The sequence below is a fragment of the Martes martes genome, assembly GCF_963455335.1.
Source record: "Martes martes genome assembly, chromosome: 1".
Classification (NCBI taxonomy): Eukaryota; Metazoa; Chordata; class Mammalia; order Carnivora; family Mustelidae; genus Martes; species Martes martes.
This window is the reverse complement of record NC_137888.1, coordinates 125959516-125985318: the sequence shown is the minus strand read 5'-3', so window position 1 is coordinate 125985318 and position 25803 is coordinate 125959516. Positions and strand designations below refer to the sequence as shown.

The window sequence follows — 25803 nt, the reverse complement described above, 5'->3', positions numbered from 1 at the left end:
ATAGATCAGTCACCAGTGAAAGGACACATGAGATCCTGGCAACATTGGCCAAAGTCTAAATCAAGCTGGAGACCCCAGTGCACCCCAACCAAGGGTTCTGTCGAGCAGACCTACACATGACAACTGCATCTGAGGCCAAAGGGTGAGAGAGATTGAGAACAACCATGCACACTCAGGCCCAAGGTCCAGCCTCTGCTGTGCTCTCAACACTGCTCTCCCAACCTGCACCTGGCTGCATGTCAGTACCCGCCCCACCCACAACTGCTCAGTTGCCCTCCTAAGCCTCTGCCACACTCTTCATGTTCTAGCCAGCTCTGCATTCTTCTCTCCCCTCTACTGGCCTGCCTTCCTGTTTTATCACAGTATCCCCAAGCTTGCATGTACTGCTCAGTAACTGTTTGTGAACTGAATTAAGAAATTAATTAATGAGTGGCAGTATGTCTCTGGTGATCTGAGATACCAAGTAGGAAAATGGTGTACCCAGGGAGCAATATGGCTTTCCAGGCTGCTGAGCTCTTCACAGTGGGAAGAGACCTCTTTGTCTCTGCTCCTCCAACCCTGGACTTGAGTCTTTCTCTCTGGCTCTTGGTGGCCATTATCACCAGCCCCCTCATCAGATTTTTGGCTCTCATAACCCCACTCCTTCCACCCACACCTGGAGGAGGACTGATCTCAGAGCAGCCAGAGAAAAAGGAGCTTATAGTCCAACTTGGTCAGCCCATCTGAAGAGAAAAGTTTCTAGAATGCCTTATTTTTTTTTAATGTTATGGTTTTATGTATAAAAGCTATGCTTGAAAACATTTAAAAATTGAAGTGTGTTTAAAGCACAAAGAGAAACAGACTTTCCCTTCTCAATTCCTGGAAGTCTCTGTCAGCAATATTTTGGTGTGGGTGTGTATATCTCTCGAGGGTCCTCAAAATGGTTTCATCTTATATAAACCACCTCTTCATCAACTTGCTGTGTTACTTAAGAACATGTCATGAATGTGACCTTTTCCTCTCTTAGTACCTTAGTTCATGCCTTTGGAGACTTTTCTCTGCTGTCCTTGTCAGTGTCTCAGGCATCCTTTGTACGAAGGAACCTTGGAAACTAACTAGCTCTCTCTGGATGGCCATCCTGGTAGCTTCTGATGTTGTATCATTTCAAACAGAGTTCAGTGAATGTTCTTACACGGATGTCTCTGCACACCCGTATGGATATCGATGTACAATAAATTCCAAGAACAGAAATCCCTGGGCTGAAGAATTTGTACATTTTACATATTTTAAACACTTTCAAGCTTAAATAAAAATGCCAAGAATAAGAATGGTACACTCATACCTTTTTTTCCAGATTCTTTACCTATTATTAACACTTCACCTCCATTTCTTTATCATTTGTCTGCTTCCCCACTCCCCCCCAAAAAACAGAAGGTTTTTTTTTTTTATAAATTCTTGGAAGAAATGTTGGCTACGTCATGGTTCTGTATCTCCGTATACTTGAGTGCAAACTTCTGCATTTCCTGAGAATAGGGACATCCTCTTATATAACTACAGTACAGCCATCAACTTCAGCCATTTGATGTGGATCAAAGTATTTATTTTACAGTAAAGAATACTTTACTGTCTGTATTCTAATTTTGTTAACTGACCTTAGAATGTCCTTTGTAGCACCTTTTCCTCCCAGTAGAGCTTCTAGTCTCAGATCAGATACTGTATTTTGTGTCATGTTCATTTAGAGTTTTTTAACCTGGGGTATTTTCACAGCCTTCCTTTGTTTTTTATGATATTGACATTTTTAAATAATACCATCTTTCAAAAAAATAAAATAAAACCTCCCTTATTCTACGTTTGTCTGAGTAGACCCAGGTTACGCATCCTCTATTACTTAACTGGTGGTGTGTCCTTGTTGTTCATCTGCCCCTCGTGGTGATGTTAAGAATTGCAGATTTTAAATTTGGGTAGAAAATAGTTTATTTCCCAAAATTTTTTGCCAATTTAACTCCCGCCACAGCTGGTGAGAGTTCACCCATGTCCCTGTTCCCTCGCTCACACTGAGTCCCATCAGTCTTCTTATTCCTGACCTGTACACTTCCCCTCTTGTGAATGCTTTATTTTAAAAAGAAAGCAATTGAATGTTTTTTCCCATTTCAGTTGGAGATACACTTTAATATTCTTGTCTCTCAGCAAATGTTTCTCAAATACCAAAGTGCAGTACACTCACGTGGCCTTTTGTGTCCCAAAGCTTACCTGGACTCGGGCAGTCTGGGTGGGAACAGCCCATGTGGGATGGGACCCCTGGCTGAGAGTCCAGGGCTTCACATTCTGTGAAAGTTAAACAGAAGCCAATCCTTCTTTCCACCATTTGTCAGAGAAAAGACGCCACCTACCCTCCGCATAGGGGACACACTCCCTATTACCTACCCTATTACCTACCCTACCTTTACTGCTCTGAGGAGAAGGCAGTGCAGGATTCGGAATGGGAGAACCCAGGTTCAAGTGCCTTCCCCACCCTTGATTAGGCAAGGATGCAGGCTGCCCTCCTCTCCTCGCCAGCTCCCAGTGCTTGTATAATGAACTTCAGAAAACTGACTCACATAAGCAATGTGCAAGGTACACGGAAAGGAGCGGGCCTCCCTGGAGGGTCTTTGGGGCTGGCTCTGCCCTCCCTGGCCACCCCTCATGCCCACCAGAGGAGGACGTGTGGCCCAGAGAACAGGGCTCATGGCTGGAGGCAGGCAGAGCAGCCTTGCCGCACGTCTCACACTCTGCCAGCATCAGCTAGCAGCTCCTCATACGCCCCTCTGAGATAATTAAGCATTATTATCCCTATTGGCAGGTGGAGACAGTAAGACAGAGTGGTTAAGTGACTTGGTTATAACTGCTGGGATTGTTTGAGAGCGAAGCCATGCCAAGAAGGGAGTGTGGTTCAGAAGGCCAGAAGAACATAAGCTATTTAATGTGACTGATTATTTTCAAATAGCTGTTGGAGGGTGGGGACAGGAAGAGAGACTAGAAGTGTAGCAAGTGGACATTGGTCAGGCACCAAAAATTACACAGTGAATAAGGAACATACCCAGCATAGCTATTAAAACGGTTGCCATGGATAATCTGTCAGATGCTTACATCAGGTGAAGAGGAGGAAAAAATTAAAGGGTGATAGTCAACTCAGTGAGGACGATGGAATAAACCCCACAGGCTTCCCACATGGCTGGACAGAGGTCTCTGAGCTGTGCCAGCAGAGGCCACATTGTCATGGGAGGGGCAGGCCCAGTCCAGGAAGCCTGAGTGCCCTCATGCATAGGGCAGGAGTGCAATGCAAGAAGAATGTGGTGCCTGAGCTCAGGGGGAGACACAGGGGCGAAGGTGGGATGGCCCTCACAGGTAATTGACAGAGACAGGAGCCACAGAGATGTGGGGACAAGTGGGAAAGCCAAGGGGTCGTCAGTGCCTAGAAAAGGAGAGAACTATAACTTGTTAGGGTGGGCTTGGGGCTGGGAGTAGGCAGCAGTGAAACAGTGGGGGTGGGAGTGGGGCTCCAAGAAAAAGCACAGTTCTTGCATTTTTCAGAGAAGCCGTGGGTATGTACTGGACATGGTGCAGGAAAGGGAAGGTAGATAGATAGCAGCATGGCTGCCTAGCCCCCTCCTCAACCCTACCCCTCTCTTGTTCCCTGACCTCCCCAACAACCTTGTCAGCCAAGGGTCCCAGAGGGCTGCCGTCCCCACCCCACGTTGGGAGCTGGGCTGTTTTCCTCTCAGTGGCATGGTGGATTCCTTCTTGCTGAGCACTTGCTCCCTCCCTAGTTACCATCAGCCCACCCTCTGGGAAGGCCAAGCTCAGAGAATCCACAGCCCTCTGGGCCACTTAATCCAATCACTCACTCGAGAGGCTGGCTTTTCAGGAGCATTGAGAGCAAGGCCCAGGTTTCTGGGATTGCACCAGGAGAGACCCAGTAAGGTGCCATCGCAGAGCCGTTGACCACTTCCAGATTCTCTGGACAGTGCCCTCTTCAGGGAAGAAGTGGTATTGTTCCCTGGCTTGGACCAGAGAGGGTACCTACCCATGGTCAAGTGAATGAAGGCAGCCCGTGAATTATTTAGCTGGGGCTCTCCACACTCTTTTTTTTTTTTTTTAATTATAAATTCAAGAAGTGCTATATGACAAAAATAATAAGAAGAAGAATGTCTGCCCACATCTCAGCCATCAGGGGCTATTTTGAGGGCGAGTAGTAAAAGACAGCTGTTTGCCCGGCTGCTATAGTACAGAGAGACAGCGTCTGGTTGGTTGAACAGAATTTTTTTTTCCAGCTGGGAAACGTCACCGAGTGGCCTTTCTGTTCTTCACACATGAAACACACACTATCATCCGCATATTTTTAGTTAATTTATGTCCAAATAGGCCTTTCTCTAGCTGCTGGAAAATGATGTTTGGGCTGCAATTACCTTTTGCAGCAGCTCGCAGAAGGGTTTCGGCACTCACAAAGCTCAGGGGAGAGGTAGCAAGGACCCCACCGACTGTAAATCTCTCCATTTGTAGTTATTCAAATCACATATTTTATTACTAGTACTAAATACATTGTGTCATTCATTTTGGAGGAGCAACTAATGCTTCAAGAAAAGCTTTGAAAAACATTCTATTTAGAAACAATTTTGTCTGCAGCCAACGCAGTGTGTCTTTTTGGGTTGTCTTTTCTCCCAGCCCTTTTCTCTGTTATTTGTGTCATTTGCATGACAAATAAGACCATCCTCTCCAAAAGCTCACCTGTTCCTGCAGCCTGTTTCCCACCTCAAGTTCTAATTCTCTGTATGTTGCATCATAATCCTTAGCATGGTAATAAATTACAGTGTCACCATCAAGATTGTGGCTTCTGGAAAGAAATAAGCAGCAGGGCCAGATGAACTCTCTCAGAAGATGGAGAGACTGTTTTCGTGCAAATTCCTGGCTTCCTGGGGAACCAGGAACAGCCTCTTTATTATATAGACTCAATTGCAATTCTGCAGCCAGAAGCCATTTCCACTGGCTGTTAGAAGCTGGTAACACTCAAGAAAGATAACCTTTTAGGCAGAACCTGCTTTTCCTTCCTGGCTGATACCGGTCTTATCTGGAAAAATCACTTTGCTGATTAGGTTGGGGGAAACGGGTCAGTGTACTTTCCGAGCGCTGTTAAATAGAGACATTCATTCTAATATACCTTCTTAATTTAATGGTTAGACCCCTTGGTCCCGGGCAGTGGCCGGTGACTGGGAAACCAGAGGAAGGCGTGACCCATGGATGCACCCTGAGGACAGGGCCATCAGTGTCTGGACTGTTTGACGGTTCATGGTAGATGTCTTACCCAGGCTGGCCAGCTGCACAGGTCAGGATGGTCACTGCTGCACAGTGAGTGTCCAAAGGCCACTCCGGAGGGACACTTTCTGTGCAATGGAAACTTCACTTCAATAAGCCCTGCATTTCCCTTAGTTCACAACTATACTTGATGGAAACTTTGGTGAAACCAGCTTGCTGACTTTTTCTCCCCCATCATTTTGAGATCTTTCAAGGCTTAGTGCAGTGTTGCCAAACACTCGCCGTATATATAGCCATTCATTCCCTCTCCCGTGGCAGACATCGCTCATCAGTCATGGCCCTCTTCCTTGCTGAGCGCAGATGAAGTCTCAGAATCCTTCTCAACCGAGGCATTAACAATGCCCAGAGTCCATAATCAAGAAACCTCACTCAATCCCTGATTTATGCTGGGCTGGTCTATGCCAGTGGTTCTCAAAGTGTGGGAACCACACTGGGAATTTGTTAGAAATGTAAATTCTCAACCCCGCTCCGCCCCCCGCCACAGAACTGGTAAATTCGAAAAGTCTGGATTAGGGTTCTGTGATGTGTGTTTTAACAAGACTTCCAGATTCTTATGTACACTCAGATTTAAGAACCACTGTTCCAGGCCAGTGGCTGTGAATAATGACTGCACATTAGAACCACCTGAAGCATGTTAAAATGTTAAAACCTACCAGTGCTTTGGCTTCACCACAACCAGATATTCTAAATAAATTAGAATACTCACTGGCATTTTAAAAAAGAAAGAAAGGAAATACAAAAAAAGCGAAAAAACCAACCTTATCCAGGGTGATTCCAATGGGCAGCCAAGTTGGAGAACCACCAGTTTGGGTTTTCTGGGTCTGCCAAGAATAAGGGTATTGATGTTGCCTTGAACTCTTGCTCTACAACTCAGGTGTGGCTCCCTAGGCCTGGAGCAGCCGAGCTGGGTCTTCAGACCCTCTTGTAAAGTGCAAGTGGACTCTCCCACGGGCGTGCCATGCCTCCCCAGTGAGTAGGAGGAAAGCCATGGTCAAGACTGCCTTCTGACCCTTGTCCTCACTACCACAGCGGGGGAAGTGCCATGGAGCTGCCTCTTGACATCCTCACCACGCAATGCTCACCTGGCTGAACAAAGGGAACGTGTACACTAGGCTGGGTTCGATCACCAGCACGGAGGCAATGTCACGGCGGGCCCCGGGGCTTCTCTGCTGGCCTTCAGTCTAAACGGTAGAAGTGCCTCTCACTCCCAAATCCCACTGCCTCCTAAGGGCCGCCGGAGGTGGCAGAGCTACCTGGGAATTCAGCCGCAGTGCTTCTAAGCTAGGGCCTGAGAAATATTCATATACTCAATGTGTCAGTTTCCTGTGACTGCTGTTACAAAGTAACACAAACTGAGCGGCTTTCAACCACAGCAATTTATTCTCTTGCTGTTCTGGAAGCTAGAAGTCTAAAACCAAGGTGCTGGCTGGATCGTGCTCCCTCCCAAGGCTCTAGGGAACAATTTGTTCCATGCCCTTCTCTTAGTTTCTGGCTGTTGCTGTCAATCCTCGGCCTTCCTTGGCTCACAGGTACATCATTCCAATCTCTGCCTCCATCTTCCTGCATTGTTCCCTCCTATCTGTCTCTGTGTGTTCACATGACCCTCTTTGGATACCAGTCCTTGGCTGCTGGGTCCACCTCTCTATCCAGTATGATCTCATTTTACTTGGTTACATTTTGAAATACCCAATTTCCAAATAAGGTCACATTCACTGGTACAGGAGGTTAGAACTTGAACATATTCCTTTGGGGAAGGGGGACTGAGTGGGATACAATCCAACAAACACAACCCAATAAATCTTGTTTAATGGTAACAATAATACATTGAGTGGTTCACACATATATCATGCTGCACCTTCCCAACAACCCCAATATGTTTTATATGCTGTAAACCTTTTGGAGAGTTGTTTATTGTGAAATTCAGAGATATTGCATGATGCTCTTGGTCATAAACCTATCGCTTCCAGACTTCCAGGGGATTCCTCATGCAGCATGGTCCCAGTATTTGACGGACAAGTCTTTTATCACCACACTCAGTATTCACAAGTGTCTGGATTCCTGCTATATGCCCACTGAGACTTCATCTCACACAAGATGGCAGAGAAAAGCACTGTAGCAATGCCTCTCGCCCACGCAAGTGTTACTTTTATGGGCGTCACTGGGATAAGTCGTCAGCAAGGGGAATGGGTGTTATGCTCAGACTTTGGCCTCCAAAGCTCCACAATTGACTGAGTTTTAGAACCAAAGCTATGAGCTGTTATGTTTAATCTCACTGTGACAAGAGAGTGAGCTGGTTGGGGGGCACTGGGGCTATCCACTGATCGTTGAGAGTGGAGCTGAGTCTCACCACGGACTGCCTCCTCTCCGCCAGGGTGCTGGGCAGCATGGATCCCGCCTCAATGCTTTTGCAAGGCTGTCTGCGGCTGAGGGACTAATGGACCTCTACGCGGAGACCTTTGACCTGGTGGTCCTACGCAGGTGTGGGTTAACTGCGTGTGACCCACTGCTGAATTAATCCCCTGCTAAATATCTTCTCTTAGTTCATCAAATTACACGTACACACACACACACACACACATACACACACTTTAGAGTTTGCCTTATACCAGGATGAAAGCATGATTATTCTAAAGCAATGGATTTCAAACTTTTGAAGAATTTCTCAGCAGCACCACCACTCAGTGTAAAGCTTCACGTGGAAGGTCAGGGTCTGAAGTCCTGTCGGGGAGATTAGGGCCTCGGTGGTGAGATGCTCCTCCCTCCTCTTCTCTTCTTCCTCCCCCACATCCCAGCAGTGGCCCCGTGCCAGCTCTGGGGAAACTGGGTCCCTGCAGAATGCAGACTGTCTTCGCGTCCCTGGCAATAGTAGTCATCTGGTGTCTTGGAGAAAGAAACCCTGTGCTGGGGACAACATTCCCTTGAAGACCAGTGTCACCCTTTCTTTGCCCATGTGGACACAGTCTCCTTCCCAATGAGCCTCATCTGTTCCTCAACCCCTGAGAATTCTTCCCTCCTGCTTCTTCCCAAATCACTCATTCTTTGTGCTCCTTCCTCATGCCTGCTTTGGTGAGAGCCAGTGACTCCTAGAGCACTTTGCAATCAAATGAGTGCCTTGGCCCTGGGCCTTCCGGCCCAGACTTCTCTTCCAGTAGGAGGACTGTCCTCACTAGCAGACCCCTGCCTGCTGTAACACCATTCCATTAACTTTTCTTCCGGTCTCCCTCCGTGGGGCTGGTCACTACACCTAAATTAATAGTTTTCCTTTCACATAACCAAAGACAAGTTAAATAATCCTCACCATAATTACCTCTGAGCATCAGAAGGCAACACAGATGACGTGATGTTTGAAAGGCCGAGAGAAGTTTAAAATTCCCAGGAAGGAAAGCAGCCATCCTTGTGCCGCAGCACCCCCCCCCCCCCCCCCCCGCCGCCGCTTTCCCTTCCTCTTGTTTGCCTTGGAGGTCAGCATCGGCCTGCTCTCTTGGCTAAGTGAGAGAGCTGGTATGACAAGCTGTCACCTGTCTGTCCGGGGCAGCTCTTCTGGAAGGCTCTGCTCCCTACTGGGATTGGTGGGGGGCGGTGGCCATGACAGGCCAAACTCAGTGTTCAGTGAGGCCCGGCAGCACAAGGTGGCGGGAGGGCTGAGGCGCTTTGCCAGCAGGCCCAGCAGGCCCAGCTCCACCACTTTACATGCAAGAGGGAGCAACTCAACAGCTGTCACCGGCAGCCCCTGGGGTCTGCTCCAGACTTGGCAGAGAGGACACCTTCAGACTCCCAAACCACCTCTTTGAAATTCAGAAGAGCCACTTCACGCCCCCTCCCCCTCTCTGACACACACATACACACAGAAGATAAGCCCGAACTCTCTTACCCACAGACCTACACAGCCAAGCTTTCTCTCCGTCTCCCACTCTGCTCTCACACATATTGATAAGTACTCACTCACAGAGCCCCGTTCTGTCTCTCTCTCTCATGCACACACACACACACACACACAGAGTCACATTCCCTCCCTCCCTCTCTCTCTCTCTCTCTCACACACACACACAGTCACATTAATTAAACTCCTGCTCTCTCCTGCCTCACTTAACCCAGGTATTCTGAGAGAGCAGAAACCCCTCCACTGGGCCCAAGCCTTCTCCGGGTGCGGAGTCCACTCCAATGGCGGACCCTGGCCTCCAGGCATTCGATGACTCCTGGTTCACTGGCTGAATTTTCGACCCTCTCTTCCCAGCCGTGAGCGCCTGGTAGATAAAGCCGGTGAACCCACTGCTATTCTGGGGGACAGCGAGAACAAAGCAGCCGGGTGCAGCAGAGGCCCAGGCCTGCCCTCCAGGCATTTGTCACGCTGGCATTTGAGCAGAGGCTATCTCCCACCGCAAAGGCCTGCTGTCGTCCTCAGGGGAAATCAGGGCTGGCTCCTTTGCAGGAAGCTGGATGTGTACCTAGGGAGGTCCTGGCCGGCTAGGGGGCCCCTACTCCTCCCAGACCCGGTCAGGAAACCAGATATAAATACACTTTGCCGCTTGCTCCTTTTTCTGTCACTTGCACTCAGATTAACCACTTACACATTTTAAAGGTATTTTTGCCAAAATCCGACATGCATCTTTGGTGACTGGAACAGATCTGGAGCGGTCAGTATAAATATAGCCTCTTTCGGGTGGAGGCTTGAGTCCCCTGCGGAGGGGAGGGAGGGAGTCTGTGTATTGTGCAGGCAGAGCCCAGGCAGAGGGAAAGGCTGGGGAGGAAAAGCCTGCCCCTTGGCAGGAAGACATGAGAATGAGGATCGTATTTGTTCTAGAGAGGGATGAGCTGCGGAGGGCAGTGCTGGCGAGTGCCCCCACTTCACCCCGAGGAGCCGAGGGCATCCCCTGCTCTCTGCCCCTGCCCCTCCTTCCCCCTGGGGGCGGCCAAGCTCCAGCCATGCCCAGCTCCCCCTTGCAGCTGGTTATCATCCCCGCTCTCATCCGGGCACCTGCGCACGCTCCTCCCTGCCTGGGCTTCCCTCCTCCCCCGTCTTTGCCTGGTGAACTTCTTCTGCTTGTCCCCTGGGACTGAGGGTAGAGTGGAGTAACAGTTCTCATGCATGCGGCATGCCAGGCCCTGTCCTGAGCACTGTGTGGATAGGAACTCACATAATCCCCCCCACAATCAGATGACATAGGTGAGACTGCTCCCCCCATTTTGCTGATGAGAAGGAGTTGCACAGAGAGGTTAGGTAAGTTGTCCAAGGTCACATAGGTTGAATGGGGCTGTACTGGTTTCCAGACCCATGCAAAGGCTCCAGGTGCTCTTAAACCCTCAGGACACTGGTCCTCTGGCTGTGTGGCCACCTTCGCCACCCACTATCTATTACGTTAGGGAGTCTACTCTGGTCCTCAGACACCCTGTCTCCTCCTCGGCCTCACCCTCCTCACTTTCTGTCTTGCGAACGACACATTTTCTGTGTCTGTTTTCTTGTCTTCCTTCCCCACTCCATGTGCAGCTTGAGGGCAGGGACCATGCCTGGCTCATGTCTGGAACACCAGCTCCTCAAAAAGGACCTGGCACGAAGTAGGGCTCACAGCCTAACGTTGACGGAGAAAATGGATGGCTAGCCATCCCTTAGGTACTCAAAACAGGCCAAGGTCTGGCAGACAAGCTAAGGGCCAAGCAGAGAGCCAAGCTGGAAACATCCAGTGTGGGTTCGAAGGGCAAGAAGGAGAAGCAGACACAGGAGTGAAATGTCTATCTCCAGCCTCCAAATATCAACCTCCACCGAAAGGCAGGGAAGGTGGCCAGCGCCTACAGAGACCTGGGCACTGGGCCTCTCAACCCAGTGCAGCCCAGGGCTGTCCTCAAGCTGCAGGGTGAGGAAACCCCTCCCCCAACCCTGACAGGTGGAACTCGAGGAAAATGGGGTAGGGGGCAGCAGGGTGTGACCTTGTAGTAGAAGGCCCCCAGGAAGGACTGCCTATCATGTTCTTCCTTTTTGTGTTTGTTTTGCCTCCCCCTGACTCAACATTAGGATCAGCGTGCAGGGAATTAGGGACCACAAAAACCTCAGTACAGTAACCGCCTCACAAGTGGTGTGCCCAGATACGGTGTGAGACTAGCACGGGCCACACAAATCCAGCCCCCCTCCCCGGCCCCAACACCCAACCGCTATACGTGGGTACAGAATGGAAGCCGGCCATACGGGGCGGGCTCTTCTGGCTGCCGTAATTCATGAAATGTAGGAGGCCCGAGGGGAGTGGAAAGGACATACAGGCTGAGTTCATCTTCTCCTGGCTTCAACTAGAAACCTGATAGTTGGGCTGACCAACTTCTCTGTCTTCCAGGGAGGGAAGATCCCCGTGAGATGGACAGCTCCAGAGGCCATCGCCTACCGAAAGTTCACGTCTGCCAGCGATGTCTGGAGCTATGGCATTGTCATGTGGGAAGTCATGTCATTTGGAGAGAGACCCTACTGGGATATGTCCAACCAAGATGTGAGTATCGATTGTAACCGATTGCCACAAATCCCCAGCCAAGGGTTCTCATAGGCAGTGGCATGCCAGCCCTCCTATCTGGTGTCAGCTCAGGGCCTTACAATCTGAACCTGAGGTGTCCGGGCAGGGGCACAAGGAACCCCTTGACACCAGTGTTTGGGCTAATCCAAGAGTCCGGAATGGAGATGTGGTAATGCCAATAGCCCCACAGGCACCCGTAAAGGTGCCTGGGCCAACCCAGGAGCCCCAGGGGCTGGTTCTGAATGGCTGTGGACCATGATCTAGGGCAGGCCCAAATGAAGCAGGAGATCTGGCCCTGCTTCAGAGCGCCTAGGCTGTGTGCTGTCCTGCCGTGGGTGACAGAGGGGGAGCGGAGCTGTCTGCTCTAACAGATGCGCTGCCTTGAGCCGGTTGCATTTTCTCCGTCGTTCACACCTCTCCGCTTTAAAGAGAGGAATCCTAAAGGACCCTTCTTTCCTGAAAATCTACTCTTTGGGGGGCCTCTGTCACCTCTCAGTGGAGGAGGAGCTGATCGGGCTTCCCAAAGCTGGTCACATTCAGATGGCCCGCAGGAGCAGAGGTGTCTGAGCAGAGGTGATCGGCACCCCTCCAGGTTGCCCTCCAAGGACAGAGGTGGGCAAGGAAGGGGAAGAGACATCTGGAATGCTTTAAGCAGAGGTGTTCCAGATGGGACCCTTTGCTTCATAACCACTGCAAGGTGAGAAGGACTTCTCAGGATGATTTGCTTTGCTAAGGCCCCAATTGAAAGTCATATCTGGATTTCCACACCGCCTTTGGTCCTGGGCTGTTTCTCCAGACCATTCCGCTTCTGTATTTTTCAATACCTGCCCTTCCTCTGGAGCTGAGCAGATTGCTAAGCCTGCATTGCTCCATTCAGCTTACTCCACCCATCCCCTTGGGGGCGGTTATTGCATTTCCCAACCTAGTGGCCGGAGGGGCAGGGCCATCCCCAGCGAACGCCTGCTCCACTGGGCAACCAGCTCACCATCCACACCTCCCTGCTTGGGTGGCTCTGAGGTATGGCTGACTTGAGAAATCTGGCCTCAGCAAGCCCTCTGTCCCGCCCAAGGTTTAGAGCCACAGCAGGTGCTCAGAAGATCAGGAAAGGTGGTGGTGTAGGAGCTCTGGAAAGCTTTCCCAGGGGGAGTGTGGGGATGGGCCAGGCTCCTCCCAGCCTCCATGGGTGCTGCGGCATCAGCCCGGGGCTGGTAAAAGGGCTGCATGGTTAACTAGGTCCCAGGGCCATGTGAGGCATCTGGGTCCCCTCTCATCTCTGATTATCCATGCCTCACCTCAGCCCCTGGAACATGTCAAAGCAGAAAGTGTCAGAATTGATGCCGAGGCTGCGTTCACGAAATTAGTGGCCCCCCGGTCCCATCCAGACCGTCAGAGTAATAAATGGGATCCAGAAACATGGAGGCCTTTCCCTGAGACTTTAATCCTATTAAGAACAATTCAGCACACAAAGAATGGATTCTGAAACCTTCTGCCAGGCGAGATTTGACATTCAAGATATTCTCAGCAGATGAATTCACCTAGGCTGAAAACAAATGGAATTTCCGATAGCAGACTTCCAGAGTTCCCAAATCATTCATTCAGCAAACACTCATCACTGCTGGGCATGGTGCTTGCCGCTTCTGTCCCTGGGTGTCCACAGTCCAGCGGCGCGTACACCGGGCAGTGAAAACATTTAGAAGGAGGAGGTAAGGAGGGCTTTCCAGATATTTGACTCTTGAGCTATGTCTCAAAGGGAAGAGGAACACGTGCAAAGTAGCAGTTTACTCCAATTTTGTGGTATTTCTCCCACACAAGGCCCCTCAACATGGCCCCGAGGGTAGTTCTGCTCTGGGTGGAAGGTGGGGGTGCCTTTCGCCCCCTCGGAAAAGGCCTGGCCTGAGAGACAGCCAGGAGGGGCCGCCGCTGCCCCGGGCTGCCTCCCCACTCGTCAGAAACCACGGAGGTGGTGGCAGTAGAGGATTCTACAGATGACAATTGAAAGGCTTTAAGAAAGGGAATTGCAGAGGCAAGTCGGAGTGCTGGTAATTGGGCTTCCGGAGCCCAGGAAGGTCTTTGAACATGTACAGAGAGTTTGTCAGCCAGAGAGAGAACTTGGAAGTTCTGCTGCTTGGATCTGATTGACAGAGATAATGAGAGTGGCAGTGTCTGTGGAGAGGAGCTGCGGTTTTAGTGAAACATCAGAGCTCGACTTAACCCCCTCTGCCCTGGTTCCTCCACGACACTGAGCTTCTCCACTTCGCTCTCCCCTGTGGAAGGTGGAGCAGGTGCTGCCGGACTCGCTAATGAGAAAGACCTGTCTGGGCACCACTGGTAGCCCACAGAGGATGGGAGGGCCCGGGGAGGGGCCCCGCTCCTCTCCCAAGAAGCTCCAGTCACTTTCTCTGAGGCACTGGGGTCGCACCAACAGCCACTGTCCCCTCCCAGCCCCTGCCTTCTCCAGGTCCAGGAGAACAAAGGCAGCCCCTCCCCACTCCCTGCCCCAGCCTTCTAGGGCCCAGGGTGCTGGCTTGTGCTGGCCTTCAGGCCCAAAAGTTGCTGCAGACCATTCCAAGGGAGTCAGCCACCTGTTCTGCCCGAGTGACAGTTGCCTCATGTGGTTCTCTTACTCCCACACCCTCGCTCTCCCTTCTCTCTGGAGATGCCATCTGATCTCGTTCTAATCTCCAGTATTTTCAACAACCATTTATCCCATCCTGCTACAGACCAAGGAAAGGGACCCAGGACTCACTCCGATGAATTCCAAATCTGCTCAGATGAACACTCTATGCCCCCAAGCTTGGCCTGTATCTTTTCACACAGTTCAAACATGGTAGCTGGTGTTTACAGCCCTTGGCTGGCTAGATGGAAGGGGCGTCTCCCTGTCTCCTCCCTGTTTTCCACACCTGTTAGCAAGGCAGGCGTGACCGAGAATGGTCCCCAAACCCCACTAGAGGACCACAGTTCTTTTTTTGAAATGATGATGTTTTAATTTGATTGTAAGTTATATACTCAGAGAATTTGGGAAATACCCAGATCCTTAAAAAGAGTCAAATTCTCCAAAGTCACAGCATTTCAATGAAAGACTTAAGCAGCAGATAAATCAATTAATGACCAAAATAATTTTTTCTTTGGGGTGAAGGGTAAAGGCTTTTTTTTTCAATGTACAAGAGGCACCCATGCTTCCAGAATATCAATTCAAGTAGTAACAACAAAATGATCTAGTAGAAATAGTAAATGGCATGAAGTCCCATTTTGTAAACACAAGTGTGACTATTCTCTATCCTGAAAGGTGAGAACTAAGGATCTGGTATTAATTAGCTCCCCCACCATGTGCTTGGTGCTTCTCAAACACTACCTTCTAGGCCTTCAAGTGACCAACAGTGCAACAGTAACCCCCTTTTCCAAGACAGCTACTGTGTTACACGTGGTAGGAATGACAGCCCCCATTTGATGAAATGATGCCTTCTGCTGTTCACGTGTATGGTGCTGGACATTGCCTCGTCGTGTCATCTAATCTTTTTACTAACCTCACCTGTGAAATTTCCAGAAGTCAAGTGACTCTCCCAAGGTTCTCAAGCAAATAAGAAGTGAAACTTGGATTCGAACCCAGGCTACCAATGTTTTTGCCCTTAGCTATGAAGCTGTACCGTCACCAGCCCTGTGTGTGGGTCTGCCTCCTGGCTGACCTTCGGGGAGGAGGGATCAGTAGTTCTGATGTCCTCTTGAAAAGAAAGACGGTCTACCAAATGAACAGAGGAAACACAAAAGCAAATGGCAGGACGGTCTTCAACATGTCTAATGAGGGGGCGTGCAGAGGAGACATGGGAAGTGTAGCTCAGTTGCTTTTGATCCAGAGATTACAGACAGATGATCCACTGTGTGCACGGGTCCCCCAGGCTCGTTCATGGTGCTCTGCCCAGGAGTGCATGGGTCAGCGGGTCACACCATAGAGCTGGGCCTCCTGCTGAAGGGCCCTGACTCTGGTGCTCCTTCCGGTTACAAGCAGATGGGAGAGAAACTTGCCAGTGGGAATACATACTATTTGGGGCTCTAGGATCAAATAATTTGAGCAGAGATGCCAGCAGTTTAGAGGAACGTGAGCTGCCCTATACTGGAAGACTTTGGGGGCCCCTAGCCCCATGAGGATTTGAGAACAGACGCTAGACCCTCCTGCTGGCCCTATGTAGCTTGTCCTTAAGGAACCCAAGAAGAGCCATTCAATGGATAATCCCATTTGTCGCTGCAGTGACTAGGGACTCTGTGACAGGGCCCCTCAGTCTGACTGCCTAGAAGGAACTGGGAAAAGGTGCCAATTTATGAGCCAGGCTGATGGGAAGGCTGCCCGGCCACCCTTCCTCATGGATGACTTGGTTGAGCTCCATACCCCTGCTTGCTACCATGAAGACATCAACTCCTGGACTGTTCTCCAGGCTGATTACAGTGGCAGCCCCACAGAGGCCTAGGGAACGTGGGCTTCAGGATACTCCAAACTTAAAATCAGAACCTCCTGCAATGTCTTCTCAGTCCTACCGTTTCCTAACTGTGGTTCCCCAGGCAGGTTATTTGCACTGTGTGCCTCTGTTTCCTCCTGGGGAAGCGGGGCTGTAATGCTCTCCTAAGAGGAGAGAAGGTGATTTAATTGGCAGGAGTTTGGCAGAGGTAAAAATCTGTCAGTGGCACAACATATTAGGCAAAAGTGAATGTTCCCAGTCCCCAGTGTGTGGATAGTACTAATATTGGTATGGTTTGTATGCTTGCTGGTTTTCCCACCACCTAGAAGAGAAGGAATAATACACCTTGATTATCTCTAATGACTTGAGGTCGTATTATCTCATGCCCCACTTCATGTCCTATATACTGGGCATAGAATTTGTAAAAATATAAACTGATTGAAAATGCTTAATTTCTGACGGATTTGCAAGGTAAAAAAAAAAAAAAGAAAAAGAATAATCAGTTGAAATGAATGTGACATTTTTTTTAAAGTAGAGGCCAAAACACCTGAAAATCCCTGAACTCCAAATTATTTCCTTTGTTGTTTAAGGTGCTTGAGCTGTTTACTTTAATATAAAATCAATGTATAATTATTATAGAAAATAAAAACACAAACAAGCAAAAAGAGAAACATAAAGAGCACCCCTGGGTCTACCTGCCCAGAGGTAACTGTCATTAACACCATGGTATATATCTTTCCAAGGTCTTTTGTATGCATGGGTATAATTACTGTTTCTTGTTTTGTTTTGATTTTTGGTTTTTTTTTACAAAAGCAAGATTATACTAAACCTGCAGTTATGCCGCCTGCTCTTTTACCTAATATTACAATGTGAGTACATTTCCATTTCAATAGGTACATTTTTGCAACATCACTCCAAGGCGCTCATTGTATTCCAGGCCTTCCATTGTGGTAGGAGGGAACCACAGTAAATTCACATGTTTAGCACTGGGTCGTTTACAATTATCTTCAGGATGACGGAAAAAAAAACAGAGGCGGCATAATTGATTTAAATGAATTGGAAATTAAAAAGTAAGGTGTTAAAAAAAACAACTCTTACAACATATGAAAAGTAGGCAGAAGTACTTAAAGATCTGGAAATCTGAACAAAATTGTCCCCCGGAGACTGCGCAAATTACCGAAACCTGATCGGGAAGGTTCATTTTAGCTCACTCGCCGTGTTATTTTGACCGATGTCATTGTACTTAACCAATTTACGTAGCCAAATTATCTTCAACCCAGTGCATGGTGCTGCATCGTGGAGAAGAAGGCAAACAGAGCACGGGAAGCTTCGAGAAGGGCCCTGACATGGAGTAGGCTCTCTATCAAATGCTGATCCCTTCCCTCCTTTAGCAGTGTAAAGACCAGGCCACCACAGGCTTTGCGGGGTATCCTTTAGAACTAACAGACTCATGAGGTTTCCGGAGTGCCATTGCTCCATCACTGCCCCATGCCACCAGCTGCCAACAAGGCAGAACAGTGCCTGATGTCCCGGTACAGAGAGAAGAAGTTCAAGCCATTCACCAGCTCATCCTTCAGTAAGCATTGACAGAGATTCGGTGTGTCAGGCCTTGCTGCACGTGCTGGGGACACGAAGGAACAGTGATACATGGTCCCTATTTTCCAAGAGCCCACAGTCTAGGGCAAAAGGCCAACTACATATACAGTCCGTTATGGTGAGAGATACATGAGCATGGAAGGAGAGCCCCTGATTCAGGGAAGCTCCATCCTTAGGGGCTAATTTATGAATTTATGACTGCTGGTGTCTCTTCACCCCATCATACCTGTCCCCATGTGCGTCACTGCAGGTCATCAATGCCATTGAGCAGGACTACCGGCTGCCCCCACCCATGGACTGTCCAGCTGCTCTGCACCAGCTCATGCTGGACTGTTGGCAGAAGGACCGCAACAGTCGGCCCCGCTTCGCAGAGATTGTCAACACCCTGGACAAGATGATCCGGAACCCGGCAAGTCTCAAGACTGTGGCAACCATCACCGCCGTGTGAGTCTTGTGGAATGGCATGGTTCCTAGGTGTGGGTGGTCACACTGCCAGGGGCAGGCCCAATAGCAAGGCTGCTAACCTTTAGATATGTTGACAGTAAGGGTGAGGTGCCTAAGTTTATCCACTAATGGAAGAAACTCCAATATATCTTTCCTTTTTTTTTTCCCACCTCTCTAAAGTATTCCCCACTCCCAGCATGAGCTATGGGCAGATATCAAGATACCCATCTGGTTTCCACCTTCTGCTGGCTCTGTAATAATTGAGGAGTGGTAATGAGGCCCCACTTCTGGGAGATCCTATTTCCAGAAGGCACCCTTTCTTTTAGCCACACCAGGTAGAGCTGCAGACTTGGAACCTTGGCCTACTTATTGGCGAGTAAAAGCTCTGATTGCTGTGGGACATAGATAAAGCCATTGGATTGTTATGAGAGAATGCACAGAATGACTCTGGGCTCCTGTCAGCAACAGTCAGCTGTACGTTACTCTCTAACATTGCAGTGTTAGCTGGCTGATCAGTTGATCTTTTCAACCAAAGTTTACTGGGCACTTACATGCTAAGCTCCATGCCCATTGCCAGCAGTATAGAATAAACAAGATAGACCTGATTCCTGCCCTCTTGGAGCTTAGAATCATTTAGGAGCGCCAAACCCAGATGATCACCCAAAGGAATGCAGACTTGAGACCTTGATAGCCACTATGACAGGGAGGTGCATGGTGTTGGAGAGCATGGACGCATACCTTACCTGGTATCAGGGATGCATCCCTGATGAGCATTCTTCCAGTTGAGTGCTGAAGGAAGGGAATGCATGAACCAAATGAAAGGAAGATTCGAGGAGAGGGACAGGTGTTCCCAGCCAAGGAGCAGCATATGCAGAGCCTCAAGGATGGGAAGGACAGGGCCAGTGTGTTCAGAGTCCAGTCTATGAGGGGACTGGGTCAGGGCTAAGGTTGACGAGGTGGGCAAGAGCCAGACACTCAGAGTCTGTAGGCCCTGCAAAGGCTTCTTGGCTTGATTTTCAGATCAGCGAGCACCCATTGAAGGGTTTGACATGACTCGGGATCAGGGTGAGGGTTATGCACATGATGCACCTGCATTTTTCAAAGAACACCCAGCTACAGTGTAGACTTTATGTCGAGGAGAAGGAACATGCGTGAAGAAGATGGGCAGGAGAATATTGCAGCAATAATGATGGAGAAGATAGGGTCCTAAGTCAGAGTAATGGTGCAGAAAGAGGTGGATGAGTTCAAGAGATTTTGGAGGTCACATCTTTAATTCTTGGTGAAGGACTGGGCATGGATGTTGGGGGTTGATGGATATGTCAAGGTGGAACCCTGCTTTGTGGGTTGAGTTGTGGGGTGTTTACTTTGAGAATGTGCCAGAGAAGGTCAGTGGAGGGCTGCTCTGTTCCATTGATTTCAATTAGCTGAGGATAGAACCAGGGGGGAAAAATGTTACCTATAGATTTGGGAAGGTTATAGTAAACTTCATATATTTTTAAAAGAACCATATTCTTGGATGGTGAAGCTTCTTGATCCCAGTTTGCAAAGGAGGTACAGGCCTTCTCTTCCCTCCAGACTGCATGCTGCCTCAGTCTACCTGTCTGGCCCAGCTGATGTGTAGCAGGGCCCACAGGCAGGGGAGTGGCCACCTCACTTCCAGAATTCTGAAGGAAAGAAGGGTCAGCTCAGGGCTCCCCAGTAATCCGCATCCTGTCAGCAAGGAATTCTCAACCTGCATGAAGTCCGCTGTCTGCCCAGAGTGTGGCTCTGTCCACACACCTTTGAAGTTGTGGGCTCACTTACCCCCTTGTCTCTCTTTCTCTTTCTGTCTCTCTGTCACAGGCCTTCCCAGCCCCTGCTAGACCGCTCCATTCCAGACTTCACGGCCTTCACCACCGTGGATGACTGGCTCAGTGCCATCAAAATGGTCCAGTATAGGGACAGCTTCCTCACCGCTGGCTTCACCTCCCTCCAGCTGGTCACCCAGATGACATCAGAGTAAGTGATGGGCGTTCACCTCTGTGCCACCTGTGGGTGGGGACCAAGTCTCCTTCCGTGCTGTGGCTCAGAGGACCAGTCCTGCTCTCTGGCCTCACCCCCAGAGCTCCACTTCTGTATAGAACCAGGCCCGGTGGGGAAGGGCCCTGGAAAGATGGAGGGCTCGTGTGGCGAGGCTGAGATTGATCCTGGTCCCAAAGGGGAGTTCTTCCAAGTCACAGCCATAGGTCATTTGTCTCATCATCAAGGGTCTCTCCTCCATCAAAAAGAACATCCAGACGGAGAGAACACAGCCAGCCAGCACCTTCAGCAACATTGCAGGAAGGGGAACTGCACTGATTCAGCAACAATTGCAGACGTGTGGGGAGCTCGGATCCGTACTTAGATAGTGCTTGTGAATGAACAGATGTTTCCATCCCCCACCAATTATTTACCAGTCTGCAGCTCCCACAGGAGGATGGAGGAATATAGAAACTAAAATTATTCAAATACGATGAGAGCCAGAAAGGGTCTTTAACATCCATTAGTCCATCACTTCCCCAAGAATGTTCTGAGCAGCACCCGTCCTGGGAAATGTTAATAGGTTCTCCTTGGAAAAAAGGTCCCCTGGTCAAATAAATTTGGGAAATACTGAACACTTTATCACCCTTTTGGAGATTCGCTACACATATTAGCATTGTAAAGGCCATGAGAAATCCTGAAAGAAAGAAACCCATTTAAAATTATTAAATACTGTGGAACCATCTTTTGGATGGGCAGGGTTTCGTGGTGTGGTAGTTTGTGAAATAATTACTTAGTTCCCCCCTTGCATTCAGCAGATTCAGAAAGGAGGTAAGTTAGCACTTGACGTTTCAGTGCTCACGAGTGGCAAAGCAGAGGCTAAAGCCTTCTCTCCTGAAGGCCACTTCCTTTTCCTCCTACCAGTTCGCCCTGGGGGCGCAGCGTGCCCAAACTTTGTGGCACCCTGGAATGATCTGGGAATCTTTAAAAAAAAAAAATATGGATGCCTGACTTCCACTGCTAGATTTTCTGGTTTAATTGGTATGAGCTGAGACCTGGGCATCGCAATGTTTAAAACTCCCCACGTGACTCTCATGTGCAGCCAAGGCTGAGAAGCACTGGACTGAAGTCGGCAAGGGTTGAATTTTGAATACACACACCCGGCTAGAGGGGGCCTCACTGGCCACCTGGCCCACAATGTGTGTGGACAATATGGAGCTTGGTGGCCTGTGACACACATTTCCCAGGTTAGAGGATTGGTCAATCCTCCAGGCAATTGGCAAACACTTACAGGTCCCCTGTTATGTCCCAGGCACCATGCTAAGTGCTGCGATTTCCTCCTGTGGTAGGCCAGCTGCTGGGTCCCAGGGGAGAGGGGTGGTCCCATCCAGCCCCAGGAGCTGAACCCCAGAGAAACAGCTTCTGTCCTGGGCAACAGCTTTGCAGTCAGTCTTTCCGGAGTCCTGCTCTACCTCTCTGAGGTTGATTCTTGCCAGAAATGATGGAACCTCCACTTTCTCCAGCAAGATGGCTTGAGCGTGCAACTAGCTTACGATCCACGAAACAGCAGAATTCATTTTTTAAATGTGGGTTCATTTTTCTGTTGATGCCTAAAGAAGGCGCTCCCCGTCACTATGAATTATTGTCAGACACCACCAAAACCAACCAACCAAACAAACAAACAAATAACACACAAAAAGAGAAGAAGCACTTACCAGTGGCAAACCAGGTTCTCCATCTTGCAGAGCTAACGTGGATGTCCTAGAGGATTGGAGAGCCTGGATTCTGGGGCAGAAGTGGGTGCCCATGCTGGTGGGGCTGCTCCTGCTTCCCCATCGTGATTTGGCTGAGTGTGAGGCCATCACCCCCTAATCCCCCACGACTGAAGGAATCAAATGTAGTAATTTCCTTCAGTCCAGAAAAGGAAAAATTAAGGGATTTAGTTCAAAGTAAAAAATGTCGGCACACTATTGGAGCAATGTAGTTGATTTCTTGAGAGATAAAAGATGGAAAAGTACATGAGCAACTAAATAAAATAGATTGCAGGACAATTTGTGAATTCCAAATTCAAGCATGCCTCTCAGAAGTGTTTGCTGAAAAGACATGGACAGTTCGACAAGCTGAGCCAGCTGCTGCCCTGAGGTGCTTGACCACCAGCTGAAAGGAGGGGTTGAGGGGAGCATAGGCACCTAGAGGCAGGAGCTAAAAAGAGTTTTAAGAGCAGCTCTACAAGCGTGGCTAAGAACCAGGTAGTCCTGAGTTCTAACCCAGCGCCACCACCAATTGTCTGTTGTGTGATCTTGAGCATGTTACTTAACTTCTCTGAGCCCTACTTGCCTTGTTCACAAATGAGCAAACAGTAATAGTACCCATCTCATTGGTTTGTGGTGAGAGGTTAATGGACTAGTGCAAGCAAAGCATTTGGCCTGTTGCCTGCCTACAGGATGCACATGAGAAACAATTACTGCTTAAACTATTATTACGGACTTTGAGTGGTTTGTCAATATTCATGAAATGCTTCATTAGGTATAAATGAGATAGTATACAGCACACGAGAAGTACTCGAACAATGCTGTATTATTTATTATTTTATTACTAACTAGGGAAAGATGCATGGGTGTCCCCAAATTAAATATAAGCCACGAACTTGATCCTATTAAGACTCACAGCTTAAAGATGAAGCCGATCCAAACCCCCATCCTAAACACATTACTTGGATTCTTGCTTGGGCAGATATTTGAAAGTTATTTTGAGATCACCCTTCTTAAAAATTCATGACATTAAAATTCAAACAGAGGCAGAAAATGGAAACTCAGGGGAAAAACATCAGAAAACCCAGCAAACCCCACATCTTTCCGATCTCAGTGGGTGATCACTAATTTAGGCAGAAAGCTCCACAGCATAACTAAAGCCCCATATAGTGTATGCTTGGAGTATTAAAAAAACAACACAGAGGAAAGTTCCAGTCCACGTAGGGTCAGGGACACAAGGAAGGGGCTGCTTCAAAACCCAGAGGTGAAGAACAGGGCACCACACTTCCAGGATTGTCCAAGTGGGAAAGGCCGTTGGGGATGAGGGCCACTGCCTAAAGGAAGTGAGATTGAGCAAGAAAATATCTAGGAAGGCGCTTGCCAAAGACTTGGGTAAACTTGAGTGTTGGATTTTAAACACTTTTATTTGTCTGTCCAACTATATCAAGAACTTGCCTTCTGTGACAAGCTTTGATCTGTGAAAAGCTGCCCTAACACTAAAGTGCCTTTTTTGTGTGTGGCTTTCTCCCTCCCAGAGACCTCCTGAGAATAGGGGTCACCTTGGCAGGTCATCAGAAGAAGATCCTGAACAGCATTCATTCTATGAGGGTCCAGATGAGTCAGTCACCAACGGCAATGGCATGAGAACTCTCATTTTCTGGGGGGAGGAGAGGAAGGAAAAGGACTAGGCTCAAGAGGACACCAGAGGTTTACCACTGTGTAATGTTCTGGAAAGATGGGCTTCTCGACTGAGAAATGCATCACATCGGTGAAGAAGAAACTGGACCTGTTCTTAATGGGCAACCTTCATTTCTCAGTGACAGAGCATGTTTCAGATGCCGTGGGAAACCAAATCTGTGATCGTAAGAATACGAAAAGGTGACGTTCAACGAAAGTGAAGACAAAACAAGATGCATCAGGGGAACCAAGAGTAAACTCGCTCCCACCCTCGGGGATCTGGAGTCACCCATCCACAGGAAGAAAGGGAAGGAGGTAGAGGGAAGAAACAGGCAGTTTTCCATTTTCTTCCTCACCAATGACATTCTTTTCTTTTCTCCTTTTGTACTCCTCCCCACGAGCCCTCTCCCTTCTCCCACATCCATTTCCCTTTGCTCATGACTCGTGTAGGGAAGTTCCTTCAAGCAAACCCCAGCTCCTGAGTCTCCAGATGTCGTTCTGTCAGTTGCCAAAGGACTTTGCTGACCACTGCATGGGGGATCCAACCAATTCAATTAATGTCTTCATATTGAAGAAGAGATGTACCTTCAATTGAAAACCTTGTTTCTCTTTTGTTTGCATTTTCTGCAAAAAGGAAAAAGAAACCACAAATTGGGGAAAAAAAAAAAAGAAAAACCTGTTTCTGTGTGCAGGAGCACACACATGTATGTCTGTCTTCTAAAATGACTGTGCTTGTTCGTAACAGATGCAAACAAGAAAGAAGAACCAGGAAGTCTTTGCCCCCGGAAAATCCCAAGGGGCTGGCACGTGTTATTGGTTTGGTGTTCTGACTGGCCCAGTTGGCCCATGGGCTCAATGGGGAGAGAGGGCAGGGAGAAAAATAAAATGAAAGGGGGAAAAAAAAAACTCTCAGGAGCTTGCAAATTCAGACAAGAAACAGGTGAGTGGTTTGAATTGGAGGCAGTGTGGGCCATTCTAGAATGATACTGACTGATTAGTTGTTCTTGGTAACATCTGAAGAGAAGGAGAAGGAAAGTGTTTCTGGAGAATGTTCTTCCACATCCCTGGAATCTGCAATTCAAGAGATGGCAAGGGAGAATTCTTCTTACCTGATCTGTGGACTGGCGTAAGCCGTGTGGCATCCGAGGAATGTTTCAAATGTGTCTGTGTTTCTCTGCATTCCTTCTTGTACCTCATTGTTCAATTCGCTTTTGTAAATTCCACCTAACATTTAAATATTTTTAATTTCTCCTTTTCTCTTAATCTCCTTGCTAATTTTATCTGTCTAATTAAAATGAGCAGAAGCATGTCTGGGTTTACATAGAATGGTGTCAGAGTGTGTGTTCTCAGACCCCACTGGGTCCATCCCCAAGTTCTAGGAGTATCCTTAACAGGTGTCCTTCTTCCCCACAAAGGGGAGCGAAGGAATACCTTCTGTACCTTGTGATTCCCAAGAAGCAGAATATATTAGACTCTCTCTCACTGATGGGACCCAAAGGGAGAGCTGAATAAAATATGAGGTTTTGAAGCCTCAGATATTCAGCTTACAAAGCCACTGGCAGATAGATATAAACAATCACCAGTAATAGACCAGCAGCCCTGATTTCAGTTTGCATACTGCTTTTGAGAAGTTCATATCCAGGCCAATTCTGTAAAAGCCACTGAAGCCTATTTTAGACGGCTCGCTTGTGCTATGTCTGTGAACACGCAGTTGGGTGGGTGGGGGGGGGGGTGGGCATGAAGCAGTAAAAGGAGCCACAGTTCCCACGTAGCTTACTGAATGCAAATTTAAGATGAGATGAGCCTTTTCCCCTAGTCCTAGGGAACATTGTACAAGGGGAGGTCTTACCTTCTGAAGACCCATCAGAGAGGTTCCTGGGCCTAGGAGTACAGCTCTGATGCCAGGGGGCCCCATCTCAACGCATCACCCTTGTGCTTATCCCCTAGGAGGCCAAGAGGAGATGGACAGAACTGTCTCAGCGGATTTGTCTATGGTTGCAAAGGATCCCAACCCAGCCATGTAGCGAGTAGAAGAGAAAACTTCCCCTTATTAATAGCTTGCCGATTCCA

At 48.7% G+C, this 25803-nt stretch overlaps 1 protein-coding gene across 1 annotated transcript in view; it reads left to right on the top strand.

Annotated features, from left to right (window-relative positions):
• The window catches only part of EPHB1 (EPH receptor B1), a gene marked incomplete at its 5' end in the record, with an annotated part of 261845 nt that extends 236807 nt beyond the window's left edge, over positions 1–25038 (top strand). The window contains 4 exons of the mRNA XM_080807523.1: positions 11649–11798; positions 18114–18307; positions 20150–20305; positions 23592–25038. Of these exons, the coding sequence (XP_080663649.1) occupies positions 11649–11798; positions 18114–18307; positions 20150–20305; positions 23592–23700 (609 nt within the window). The 3' untranslated portion in view covers positions 23701–25038. The remainder of the gene's footprint in view (positions 1–11648; positions 11799–18113; positions 18308–20149; positions 20306–23591) is intronic.
• Between the last annotated feature and the right edge of the window lie 765 nt (positions 25039–25803).